The sequence below is a fragment of the Trichomycterus rosablanca genome, chromosome 20 (genome assembly GCF_030014385.1).
Source record: "Trichomycterus rosablanca isolate fTriRos1 chromosome 20, fTriRos1.hap1, whole genome shotgun sequence".
Classification (NCBI taxonomy): Eukaryota; Metazoa; Chordata; class Actinopteri; order Siluriformes; family Trichomycteridae; genus Trichomycterus; species Trichomycterus rosablanca.
The window spans coordinates 9,746,491-9,760,814 of record NC_086007.1 but is presented as its reverse complement, the minus strand read 5'-3'; the positions used below and the strand labels follow the sequence as shown (position 1 = coordinate 9,760,814).

At 37.5% G+C, this 14,324-nt stretch overlaps 1 protein-coding gene across 3 annotated transcripts in view; it reads right to left on the bottom strand.

Annotated features, from left to right (window-relative positions):
• The window catches only part of zgc:153184 (uncharacterized protein LOC751652 homolog), a 29,414-nt gene extending 15,768 nt beyond the window's left edge, over positions 1–13,646 (bottom strand). For 2 of the 3 annotated variants that reach the window (XM_063016725.1, XM_063016726.1), the window contains exon 1: positions 7,940–8,033. In XM_063016725.1, the coding sequence (XP_062872795.1) occupies positions 7,940–8,023 (84 nt within the window). In that variant the 5' untranslated portion in view covers positions 8,024–8,033. Of the gene's footprint in view, positions 1–7,939; positions 8,034–13,514 lie in introns of those variants that run through there. The other variant, XM_063016727.1, reaches the window with a different exon arrangement.
• Between the last annotated feature and the right edge of the window lie 678 nt (positions 13,647–14,324).

Genomic DNA, 14,324 nt, shown 5'->3' with positions numbered 1-14,324 from the left:
AGTCGTGACATAAGATAAATTTATAAAAGAAATGTCATGTTATTTATTCATACATAAGGAATAAAATAAAGTACTGTTATCAGTCCCGTATTGCAACAGTCTGAGATATCACACAGATCAGATGACCAGTCCACAACAAAGAGAACAAACATAGCATCTCCCAGGCAGCCTGCATCATCACGCTGTGATTATCGTCAGTACATCACATGATGCTGTGCCACACAAACCATGTACAAACCACATCTTAAAACTTAACTCCTCTAGATGAACTCCATGGATGAATACAGGTACAAAGAAAAGGTACTAAATGTTCCTGCACACAAAACAAGGTCCATAGGGACATGGTTTGATGAGCTTGGTGTACAAAAAACTCCAGGGGCTTTCACAAAGCCTTGACTTCAACCTTATTACACAACTTTAAGACGTAGTCATACATCAGCTGCAAATAAGTGCCTGAATGGGCACATAATCCCTCAAGAACACTTTGAAATTTGGTGGAAAGCTTTACCAGAAAACAAGAGGCTGTTGTAGTCGCAAAGGGGTACTAGCACCATAGTAATGACCATGGTTTTGGAATGGGATGTCCGACAAGTTCATGGTTAGGTGTCCACATAAATTTGGTATTACAGTGTAAGCAGCTGAGAAAAGAAAGAATGTAAAAAGGCAGAGTGAAGTGCGAAAATAAACATTTCTGCATGAACAGAAATTAAATGTAGTGAAGTTTACACACACTTAAGTGTACTGCATCAAAGTTGGAAACCACTGGGTTGGGGATGCCAGAAATGACCGTATAAAAGAGAAGCCAAGTCTCGTTAATGCTAGAAAAACTGGTGCAGACCTGCAACTATTCACAGTCCCTCCAGGTTTCCATGGTGGCATGATGTATTTGAATCACATCACTTTTCCACTGGAAGCACAAGGCTTGTATTCATTTGGTTGCTTGTGTACTTCACAGAACATGTTTTCTTGCATATCTGTTTATTTATTATTTATTTACTAGGATTTTACCGTCATGTTTACACACTTTGGTTACATTCATGACAGAAATGGTAGTTATTTGTTACACAAGATTCATCAGTTCACAAGTTTAATGTCAAACACAGACATGGACAATTCTGTATCTCCAATTCCCCTCACTTGCATGTCTTTGGACTGTGGAAGGAAACCGGAAGAAACCCAGAAGAAACCCACGCAGACACAGGGAGAACATGCAAACTCCACACAGAAAGGATCCCTGACCGCCCCACCTGGGGATCGAACTTGCTGTGAGACGACAGTGCTACCCACTGAGCCACTGTGCTGTCTCCTTGCATATCTGTGATAGTAATAAAAAAATGGTGCTTCTGGTACTGGCCAGCAGGGTGCCTGTATGGACATTAATTGATTTGCCTGGGGGAGGGCAGACTTAAGGGTTTCCTCATAACAGCTGCAGTTACAACATCTGGGGAAGGGGGAAATGGAGACTAGTGTGTGACTCTCCGTGCACGATACGGATCTCTGTATGAACCCGCATGGTGCAGGTGAAACGAAGCAGTCGGCTACTACACACGTGTCAGAGGGGCGTGTTTTAGTTATGGCCCTTTCTTGCTCAGCAGTAGAGGTGAAATACGTTCGGGTAAATGGATAGGACTAGATTGGGAGAAAAATTGGGGGGTTGGGGGCATGTGGATTTTCACCAACTATCTACTTCTTGTTTACATACACTGTATAACCAAAAGTATGTAGACATCCATCCTAATTATCGAGATCATGTGTTTCAGTCACATCAGTGACACATAATAAATAAAATCCTTCTAATGTATTGAATGTGGGGGAACTACGCTGACCTGCATTGGGCCCTGACTGAACCCCACTGAATACACAAGATAAGATAACATTCCTTTATTGGTCCCCATGGGGGAAATGCAAGTGTTACAGCAGCTTCAGCACAGTGTAAGTACAGTAAGTACAGTAAATAGAATAAATAAATAATAATAAATATTAAATAAAATAGAGTAGAATAAAATAAGGGGCCAGCGATAGCTCAGTGGTTAAGGTACTGGACTAGTAAACAGAAGGTTGCCGGTTCAAGTCCCACCACCACCAAGTTGCCACTGTTGGGTCCTTGAGCAAGGCCCTTAACCCTCAATTGCTCATCGTGTTCAGCTCATTGTGTAAGTCACTTTGGATAAAAGCGTCTGCTAAATGCTGAAAATGAAATGAAATGACATAAAACAATTATGCACTTATTATCATACAGCAGTAAGACAATTGCAACCATATAGGAAAAACACTATATACACCATATCTATGTGTGTGTGTGTGTGTGTGTGTGTGCAGTAGGCAAAGCCTATTGAAACCAACATCAGGGCCCAACCTTAAAAATGTTCTTTTAACTAGATAGGAACAAATTCCAACAAACACACCACAATAAATCTTGTGGTAAACCTTCCTAGAAGAGTAAAGGCTGTTATAGCCACAAAAATAGACATAGACATAGAGATTGTCTCAAAGCAGCTTTACAGATTTCAGGTCCATTTAGTCCATATTAATAGTTTTATAATGGGATGTCTCACAAGCTCATGGTGAGGTGTCCACATAGCTTAGGCTATATAGGCTATATAGTGTACTTTTCTTTATCACTCTATGAAATATGGAATCTTATTTTTTACGACAAGTTCTGGCAAATCCACTGGAATGCCTAAAGATCATAAACTGCTCAGAAAGCCATAAAGTTCTTTTTTCTGGTTATTAAAGCATTCAAACATGCTGAGATTGAGCACCAACAGCCCAGACATGCAGTCATGAACCACAGTGAACAATATATACAGAAATATTATAATCGTGACAAGACCGAACGCTTTTTCACTTCCTCTTAAAGCTGAAAACTGTTGACACACAGTTTTTAAATAATATATCAACACTTATGTTATTTATAATTATGTTACCAATATGTAAAAGACAAACAAGTCTGTAAAGAAGCAATGAGCCTGGCATCAGATAACACTGAAAGATTTGGCAACATATAAAAAGTACACCAAGAAACAGTCATTTTAATACAAGTTTATGAGGTCAAACAAACTGTGGACTGTTTTCAGTGGATACCAACTATTAAATCGTAGTTGCAGTCAGCATATAACAACTTTCTAGCTAAGATGTAATGATGCAATAGATGCAATATAACTGCCGTGATGTGTGATTCACACCTATCCAGCTTGTTTTTTAATGCATTTTCTCTCCCCTTTTCCTCCAATTTTTACCCAGTTGCATTATGCTTCCTCTCCACTGGAGCTGACCCTGCACCGATTGAAGACAGCAAGACTGTCACACGCCCCCTCCGAAACATGTGCAGTAGCCGTCTGCATCTTTTCACCTGCATGAGGCGAGTTCATAGGCGGATCAGCTTTGTGCATGGAGAGCCACACCCTGATCAGCATTATTCCTCGACTCTATGAACAACAACCAATCATTGTTCATGTAGCCATCCAGCCCAGCCAGATGGCAGAGCTGAGATTCGATACGATGTATTCGAAATCCCAGGTCTGTTGTGCAAGCGTGTTTTTTACTGCTGCTGTTTGGATTTTTTTTTTTTTTTTTAATTCCATTTGCTGTAAGAATCTCTAGTGCTGTGTAATAAAACTGATACAACAATGTCGTTTTTCTGAGAACTAGTTTTGTGTTTACATATGAATTTAAAAAAAAAGCTTTGGCATTTTACATTTTTCACTAATAAAATAGACATAGTCATGATTTCTCTTTTAAAGAGGATTTTAATAGAATAAAGCTGATAGGGGGATCAATCCATATTAGTGCCCATGGTTTTTGAAGTGGTGACCAACATTCTTATAGTGTCCACTTACTTTTGGCAATATAGTGTATGCGTGTAGAGGGTAGGTGCTGGAATTTATCTCCCAATTTAGTCAGCGCCAATTCGCACCCAATAGGTGTCTATTTTATAATAAAGTCTCCTATATTATAAAATAGGCACCTATTTCGGATGGTGAGAGCCAAGTGTTGGTAAGGGCTAAGTGTTGATAAGGAGGAGTGATGAGGGGTCTCATATTTCTATACAATCGCCCAGTTTAACATTTTTCTGTAATAACAAATCAACAGATAATCATAATCAGGTCAGGAGGATTACTAAATTAAACACTTATTTTGTGACTAACCACCACACTGTATCTACCTTAAATACCACTCAAGCTATACAAGTTAGGTTCATGATATGAAGCATAAGGTCTATCTGTTTTGTCAGTCTTTAAGTGGAGTAGAAATTCATTGTATAAGCTACTTTGAAACATCATATGACTTGCATGACCTTGGGTCAAAAATATGCGGTCTTGCACAGTCTTGCACAAACTAGACAAATGACAAACTGCATTTCGATTCATTTTTAAAGTGTGATGTAATAAATCATAGCAATAAAAAATTGCATATTACTAAATTCGAAGTATTAGTATCAGGTCAAAGATCAGTCTAGAATGCTGCATTAGAAGTGGGTCAAAAATCCTAACTTCCCATGTGAGATCGCCTGAGATATAAAAGAGATGTAAAACAAACAGATATTATGTTTTAACCAGATAAAATTCATATAAATCAAGGTTGTTAAATATTTTAAAAAATGGAAAATTTGAAAGCATTAAGAATGCAAATATGCGATTATGTACTTTTGTGGCTACTCCTGTATTTAGGGGTTCGCATACGAGACCTGGGACCCTACTGGGTGTCATTTTTCATGCAAACCTGCTGTCACGTCACCCAATGTAATGTGTATTTTTAGGTGGAACATATCATGTTAGGTAAAATATATTGAAATTTGATTGGGGACCATTTGCTAAAACCTGCCTTGGGGCCTACAGGCCTTAGGGTGTGTGTCTTAATGTTACATCCAAAACTGTGTGTGACTGTACTTCCAAAGCTGTGTGTTAGGGACTTCCTTAAAACAACCCTGAAAAAAGAGGTTTCCTCATTCGCTTTTACAATCAAAGGACACAAAAAGCTTTCATCCTATAGTTCAGTCTTATATTATTAGCTGTATGTCCGGATCTGGTAAATCCATTAGCAGCGTCGCCTTGATTGTTCAGACGGGAATAAATTAGCGTTTAATGTTAATATTAATTCCCACCTTTTTTTCATATCAGCTCAGTATCACTTATAATGGTGTTAATAGTGTTTACTGATGCCACTGCACATTGGCACTGCACATTACAAAATAAATGTGCAGTCCATATGTTTGGCAAATCCAGCCTATTTTCTCACATCTGCAGTTACACTCTGTTCCTTACTGCTAGTTCTACTCTGTCTAACTATATATGGGTCTCAGCCCACACCCAACCCACCCACACACGCATGTCCAACACACAAGGGACTCCCAAGTGTTCAGTAAAGGGGTAAATGGCCAGAGGATGTTGTGAATCCACCCCACCCCCCTTACTCAATCTCCTGGAAGTCAGTCACACAAGTGTGCTGTGAGAACAATGTGTCTGCTTCTTCTCATTCTTCCTCTTTCACATTTTGCATTTGTATCTAACTTAAGAACATATAAGCTGAGAATCACACATTTACTTTTAAATCAGTTTGTCAGCATCAGAAAAAAAACAGTAAAGGAACTAGCAGCATGTGCCATGTGAGGAAGTGTTCCAAAACACAGACAATAAGCAAAATCATACAATTGGCACACATATGCAGCAGAATCAGCACTTTTGTGTGGCATAACCTCCTAATTTCATGATAGTCATTAGGATTTACTTTATCTGGGAACTTCTCTGTGCCCATATTAATAAGGCTGGTTTGATGACACTCATTCAAAAATCCAGAAAACAGAAATCCAGTGTTTTACGCTGAGGTTGGAAAGAAATCCTCTAAGAAAAACTGTAACCACAAAGTAATTTTGCTTATCACATGGAAAGAAAAAAAAACAGAACCAGGGACTTGAGAGTTGACAACTGACAGCTGACCTTTAGTATTGTAAGAAACTAATGTAAAAACCAAATTCTATGTATTGTATAATAGGTGCAATCAAACTAGCCCTATTTATATGGGCACACAGTTCAATTGTTCAAAGAGTTCAATTGTTGAACTTTTTGAAATCCCCCAACTACTGTTGAATCCCATAACTACTATGAGACAAATGTTCCTTATAAATGCAAAAAATGTTTTAACTCAAGTGTATATGGTACAATAAGTGAAATATACAAGTCTGGCTAACACTGTAAAGAAACCTCACAAATCAAATGCTTAGTTAGCTTGCAAGTTAGATATTCTAACTGGAGATGCCAAAATACTTTCTATTTTGTTTCCATATACATTAAACTTTTATTTATATACACTCAATGAGCACTTTATTAGGTAGAGACCTATCTGGTATGTATATTTATTTATTATTTGATAAACTTTACCTACAACACAGATTAACTTTGTTGGTATACAACTGCTGATTATAACCCATCTGCTGCTCTTTAGACCCCTCTGTACTTCCAAGCCAAAAATATAAAACCAACAGAATCCTGTAATCAGAACGTGTCCACTGATAAAACACTAGTTAAAAAAAGTTAGCAGGGTATGCTTTTTATAAAATGTCACTAAGTTTAAGTAGTATCTAAAATCCCAACAACACTACTGCATCTGATACACTCATACCAGTACAACATAGTAACATCAGACTAACAGGGTATGTATTTCTAAAATGTCACTAAGTTCAAATAGTATTTCAAAATTCCAACAACACTGCTGCATCTGATACACTCATACCAGTACAACACAGTACCATGTCATTACCATGTTAACATCTTTGCAGTGCTTAGAATGATCCATATTCCAAACATCATTTGGGCAGTTGGGGTTCCCTACTTATTGATAAGTAGAATACATGGGCTGTTTATTTATTTATTAGGATTTTAACATCATGTATTACACACTAGATTCATCATTTCACAAGTTTAATGTCAAACACAGTCATGGACAATTTTGTATCTCCAGTTCACCTCACTTACAGGTCTTTAGACTGTGGGAGGAAACCCACGCAGACACGGGGAGAACATGCAAACTCCACACAGAAAGGACCCGGACAGCCTGCCTGGGGAACGAACACAGGACTTTTTTGCTGTGAGACAACAGTGCTACTCACTGAGCCACCACGCTGCCCCTACAGGGGCTGAAAAAGTGTACATAACAATAGATGGGCTACAAAGTCTATGAATTCAAAGAGCACTGGTGCTAGAACAACCTGCCTGCAGTCCAGAGCGGACAACGCATTAAAAAAAAAAAAAAAACACTTAAATAAGCAGACGGGTCTGGCGTAATTGCACGAAGAATGACAAGAACTCACTACAGACTTTATTGAAGACTAGACCGAATAATAACTCTATTATTATTATTTATTTATTTATTGCCAGTTATAACTTTTAGTTCATTTATTTCTGTGTTTGTATGATTTGATGATATGATTTGTGTAAATCCTACTTATTTAAAGTATCCTCCAGGCCACCCAAGAAGGATGGGCCCTGCTGAGTCTGGTTCCTCTCAAGGTTTCTTCCTGTAATTTTCAGGGACTTTTTCCTTGCCACAGTCGCCCTCGGCTTGCTCAACAGGGGTTTTTGTATCTGTTGGTCCTGGATTTTGTAAAGTTGCTTTGAGACAATGTCTATTGTAAAAAGCGCTATATAAATAAAGTTGACTTGACTTGACTTAAATACTGGTGCGTCTGGTGTTTGGTAATGTAACATTAAGAAACATGTATCACCTGTACGTCTTTGGAGCATGTTGCAAGCATATATACACAGTTTAAAAAATAAGACACGTAAAGTTGTTTGTTAATACTATTTCTAATTTAATAGTCATATAGAGTCAATAGAGTTATACTCCTGTTATTTTAGCATGTCACTTACTGTCTCAGATTTGTTTGAAATTAATTTGTATCTAAATGTAACAGGATGTATAGAAAGTACAAAAATTACGCTACCTCCATCCTTCCAGTAGCGCACTCAGACGTGCCAGAGTAGATGATCTGTCCTAGTAAAAGTTTCCTCGTGTATCCAAATGACATCGGTTACATTTCCACCAAACAAACTCTTCAGTCAGAATGAAATACAGCCACTGCAGTGATGTGATTGAGAACATAGCAGGAGGAGGAGGAGGAGGAGGAGAAGAAGGAGGGTTTAGGGTTTAGGACTGATGTGTACTGAGCTGTGGTGAAGTGAGTCTCTGCTCTGTGTATTTAGAGTTCAGGGCAGGATGTGAACGTGAAAACAGAAGGAAACTCCGCGCTCTGTCCACTCTTATTCAACTAGTACAACTACTACTAATGTACTGTACATCCCAAAAGAAACCAGATACATCCTGAGAGAAATGAAATACAACCACTAATTACGCCCATTTCTCTCATACTCCCATAACAATGTCATACCGAGCAGTACAAAACTAAACCATACCAAAACAAACCATGCTAAACTATAATATACCATACCATATCATACAATATCATATGATACCATACTAAATCAAACCATGCTAAACTATACCATACCATATCAAACACCACCATACTACACAATATTAAATCAAATCATACCATATCAAACTATGACAAGTCAAACCAAAGTCTATCAAACTATACCGTACCATACCCTATACAATATCATATCAAACCATGCCATATCAAACTAAACAGATTATGCCATACTGAACACCATACTATACAATATCAGACCATACCAATTCAAACCATGCCAAACTATAACATTCCATGCCAAATTATACCATATCAAACAATATCATATCAAACAATACCACACAATATCATATCAAACAATACCACACAATATCATATCAAACCATACCAAATTATCTCAAACCTATAAAATCATACCATATCAAGCCATACCAAAATATAAAAACCATACCGAATCCTATGAAACCATATTAAATCATTCCTCAAATCAATCAAGCAAAACCAAACCATACCATACAATACACTATGCCATACAATATCATACTATACCATACAACACATTTATAATAGCATACCATGCCTGGCCATACACCCTTCCAGTGATAAAAGGTTTTTAGTATTAGTAATTGTCTTAATTATAAGGTTGCTGGTTCAAGCACCACCACTGCCAGGCCCTTAACTCTTAATTGCCTGGATTGTATTTAGAATTATAAGATGCTCTGGATTAAAGCATCTACTTTACTAAATGGCAAAGATGGAGATTTATTTATTTGGATTTTAACACTTTGGTTTTCAGATTTTAATGTCAAACACAGTCATGGACAATCTCCAATTCACCTTACTTGCATGTCTGTACTATAGGAGGAAACCGGAGAAAAACTGTTTTTTACAATTGCTTTTATGCAATGGAATGTGCATCTTGTGACTAGAAACCTACACCAGAGGTTGTCCCTCATGGCCACAAAACCTATGTATAGGTAGCTGTAGTTGAAAAGCTCCCATTTGAAACATAGCCAGCCAGTGCACCGAGACATTACAAGCAGATCAGTCAAATCTTTACTGAACCAACTCTGAAAGTCATATGACAAGAGTGTTAAGGAAGATCAAGAACACCAAAACCACTAAATTTAAAAATCTTTATACCAAGAAAGTAGTCAGTGTGGGCAGTATGCTGGTGGAGGCAGGTAGAGATAAAATGTCTGCTTGCTGTCCCTTTTATACTGTTATTTATAAACAGGGCTACAGCTGAGTGAGCTCACATCCTGTAGACAGGGTTGAGATTAGCTACCACATTAAAGACTATGCTGAACTCACATGTAGATGTGCTTTTGGGAAACATACAGAACTTAAAGACATTGCCTTGGGGATCAGCTACACAAACTGTTTTGATGACATTTCTGTCTGTGTACAGGTCATGCTCTTGCTATTCAGTTTGAATTTGGGCAACACTTAAGGGGTAAATTATAGCATCTTTAGCCAACTGTTTAAAAGATGGTACCACTGGGAACATAGAAGAAGAAGATGGTAAGAACTGCAGGTACTGAGTAGCGTTCAAACGAGTTTAAAAAATGAGGAATTTTAATGGATTGGGAGTACTGGTGTTCTGTGTTATGTAAGAGTGTTGGTTAAGAATACGATGCCAAGATGAGGCCTGTGGGCAACCGGGTATTTGATATAGCAAGGAGAATTTTATCAGCCAGCAACAGAGGTGTTTTAATGTAACATTTTCACTTGCCAGATAAATGTACAAATATTTGAGAAATTTGCAGAGAGAATTTGATTGTGGTTGATGATTTTTTTTCCTTTTTGTTTTAATAACACAAGTCACCTTAAATCAGTTACAAAAACAACAAACAACTCCTGCTTTCTGCTTTTAATCAGCCCAAACTCTTGAAATCATAATAGTAATATGCAAAACAATTACAATTTAACTGTTAGAATTGCTTTGGTATAGGCACTATCTGGTACACATGCCCATCCCAGCTTAGTACGAGAAAAATTGGAAACTCAGGCTTCAGCTTTGTAGGGAAAAATTGAAGTGTTTAACAGTAACTTGTTGGCTAGCCAGTACAATCATAAGTTAAAACCTGAGAGAAGAAAAAGAACAATAAAACCTTTTCAAACTTTCTATCATATATGCATTTTTGAAATTTGTAGATCTTTATGAAGCTCTTGTCTTTTTTCATTTAAAATTAAGAAATATGTGCATGTAAAACTTATGTGCTAGTGCAGCTAAATCAATCTTAGTTTACTAGTACATTCACTAGTTAATTTTTTAATTAATTAGTAAAGCAACTAGGAGTGATGGGATTGTGCAATGTGCCAAAAACCTTTCTTTTTTAATAGCAATTGAATCAGATTTGAAAGAAACAAGACAGAAGAACAATCAACGCCTTCGAAATGTGGTGCTGGAGAAGGATGTTATCAATACCATGGATGGTCAGAAGAACGAACAAATCAAGCCAGACATGTCACTTGAATCAAGGATCACTAAGCTACGACTCTGACACACTTTGATCACTAAGCCTACTTTGGACACATCATACGAAGAGAGCGATCACTGGAGAAGGACATCATGGTCGGAAGAATAGAAGGAACAAGGCGAAGAGGAAGACCAGCAACTCGATGGCTCGACACAATCACAATAACGGCAGAGAAGACCCTGGCGGACCTATCTAGACTAGCATGGAATCGATATTCCTACAGATCGTTCATCCATCAAGTCGCCATGGATCGAGATCGAGCCGAAGGCCAATAATAATATAATCAGATTTGTCACAAACACCATTTAATAACGTGCCACAATGGCTTTACTGACATAGCTGAATGGCATTACCATTTTTACTGATAGCCAAATGGCATTACCATTAAAACTCACCTGCATCTTCATGTTTAGAAGGTAGCTGACCAGACATTTTAACTTAGTCAAATGAATTAAAAAATGACACCCGATCAGGTCTGGTCCAAACAGTATTTGATTTATTGAAATTTAACATAATATTAAATCTAATTAAGGACCACTGCTCTGAAGTTGGAGGTAGCATGGTGGGTCTTCAGGACTTCTGTTTTCTCTGTGGTACCTGCTAATGCTCAATGTTTGGGAGAAGTTATCAATACAATGTGTTCAAATGGGTTTCCTTCCTAATGTGTACTTCTGTTTCCATCTACTACCTCACAAAAACATGCCAGTAGGTGGCTTTAAATTATTGTGTAATGTGTGTAATATTCTGTCATAGACTAGCATTACACCGAAGCTGTTTTCCAGCCTTGTGCCCAGTGTTTGTAGCACCAGAATCATGGCGGACCTGACTAAGATAAAGCAGTTAGCAAAGTTAGTTTGAATTAAAAGCAGTGTATGTCACTAGCCAGGCCTGTTTGGAGTAGATTTCGATAATAATATGATAATAGTTTTAACAAGTTTTATTGATAAACGTTACTGTTGTATGCTCTTTTTGTTGTCTATGACAATAATGCTGTTAGCGTTTCAGGAAATACAACAATTGGCTCCATCTAGTGTTGAAACATACTGCTGTCACATAAACAAACCAAATGCGTGCCACACAATACCAAAGTTGGTATTTGAATCAGATCAATGCTAGTGTGATGGGATCGATACTTTAGTTTGACTTTTTCTCTGTAACATTCAGTACATTTCTCCTGTTTCATCAGAAAGTAAAGACCATGTTGTACACACACCGGCTCCTCTCACATCTTACATGCACATCTCACTCCTCCCCTCCTGCTCTGCTGTGTTTTGTTGTGGTACCATCACGTTGTTATGTTGTTAAAATCCTAACAGACATCAGTACGTTGGTAGGAATTGGAAGATTGTAAGTTTTTGAATACTTTGCTTTTCACATACAGAAATAAGGGCAATTTATGGAACTAATAATGTAAAGTATACGTACGTAAAGTACGGACGCACCTTACGCACTTTGCGCATCCTACGCAAATGAATCGGAGCATGCGTAGTGAGGTCTTATTCAGTGTGTTTGTGTTTTGGTGAATGAGAGCTCTTTTCTTTTGACGTTGTACTTATAAATGTAAACAGAATAGCATCTATTTTTATTTTAAATTAACAAGGACGCATGTATTCGGTCACTATTAAAAATTTACAAATGTATTCACCCAGTAAACACAACTACGAGGTATGAGTTAGCCGCTTGGTGGTGATACGCCATGATGGTGATGTGAGAAAGTAAAGCACCCAAAAACAAGAAATCTAACCGCTTTAAACAACTGTATTTATTTACAACCCTACTGAGAGCAGCTACTTATTACAATATTAACATGATGAAGAGTTATAAATACAGAGTGCTTATAGAAACAGAAATCACTGCAATTAGCTTAGCAGCTAACACTAGCGACTAAGCTAACAAGTACCTGTTTTGTTGTTGGGTATTAACTCACAGCTGTAATGTCTTTCGTATAGTTAGTGTACTGTACACAGTGCACAAGTCTTTATTTTATATCTTTCATAATAATAATAGTTATGGTGTGTGAGTTATTTGGGTTTAATCAGTATCTCAGCTGTGAACTAGTTGGCTAGGCTAGGTATTGACACCTTCACACGGCTATTCTAACCTTATTACTAGGGATGGGCGGATCGATCCAAATATCGATAGTATTGATACTTCAGTTTTACTTTTTCTCAGGTACATTCAGCACGTTACTCCCGTTTGATCAGAAAGTAGAAACCGTGATTATACAGACGCCGCTCTTCTCATATTTTACATGCACACCTTAATCCTACTCTGCTGTGTTTTGTTGTCGTACAGCACACAGGGTTGCCATGTTGCAACAGTAGTTTCCAGCCAACCGCCCAAAACAACACAGGATAAGCAGATATTTAGCATTTCAAAAAGAATGAACCAGTTAAACCTTCAAATTAATATCTTAAAATGTACAGATCAGTAATTATACATCATAAAGGACAAATTACTTTTGCTTGCATGTCTTTGAAGTAGCCTACCAAGTTTTTAAAGTGCATTATTTATGATAGGACACGCAATCGTTTGCAATAAATAAGAATAAACTTTCAAGCAATGAAGGAGTTTAACCTCTCGTACACATAAAACTTGCTCACCTTCATATTCAACTCAGCATCACTTGACATTCCAGTTTCCAACAGGGTAACTATGTACAGGTGATATCCAATGCTTTAATTCAGGGTCACTTTCCCATTTTTTTCGGTTATTTCTTTTGTTTTGGCATTGTGAGAGCTAAACAAGCCAAAACCGTTGGCCTAGAAACGAGTCAAAAAAAAACATAGCCTGTGCCGTCTAACATATCACTGTAACAATCAGTGTATTGATGGGCGTGGCAACAATTTGGAAAACCGCACAATCTGGCAACACTGACGGCAGAGAACCTGCACCTGTAGCAGAGAGAGAGGACCTGTGTACTGTATTTTACGGCAGTAAATGAAAAAAAAAGAAGTGCAGTGAAATTTAGTTTTATTATATTATTGTATATGATTGTATGAAAAAACCCTAACTGAAAATGAATTTAAGTTATTTAATAATTTTGTGTATTTTGTTTATTTTACAAAAAAAAGAAAAAGTGGAACTTCGGTCTATAATAAAGGCACTTGTTTATAATTCATGTACGAGTATTTTAGCACTGCACTCTCTACTGTTTCTATCAAAAGAAGAAAACAGCCACATTGTGCTCAATGTGTGATTTATACATCGCATTTTAAGAAGTAAAAACACGTTCAGCTCGTATAAAACCACCCGGTTTCTTGTGCTCACCTTCATTGTTCAGTTTGACAGTAAAATGCTGCTTTTTCTTCTTGTGAATCAATATGCCTCAGTGCTTAAAACACAACATGGAAACGGTTTAAGATCCACATGATGGCGCAGAAACACCACAAAACATTCTGAAAACGCTTCAT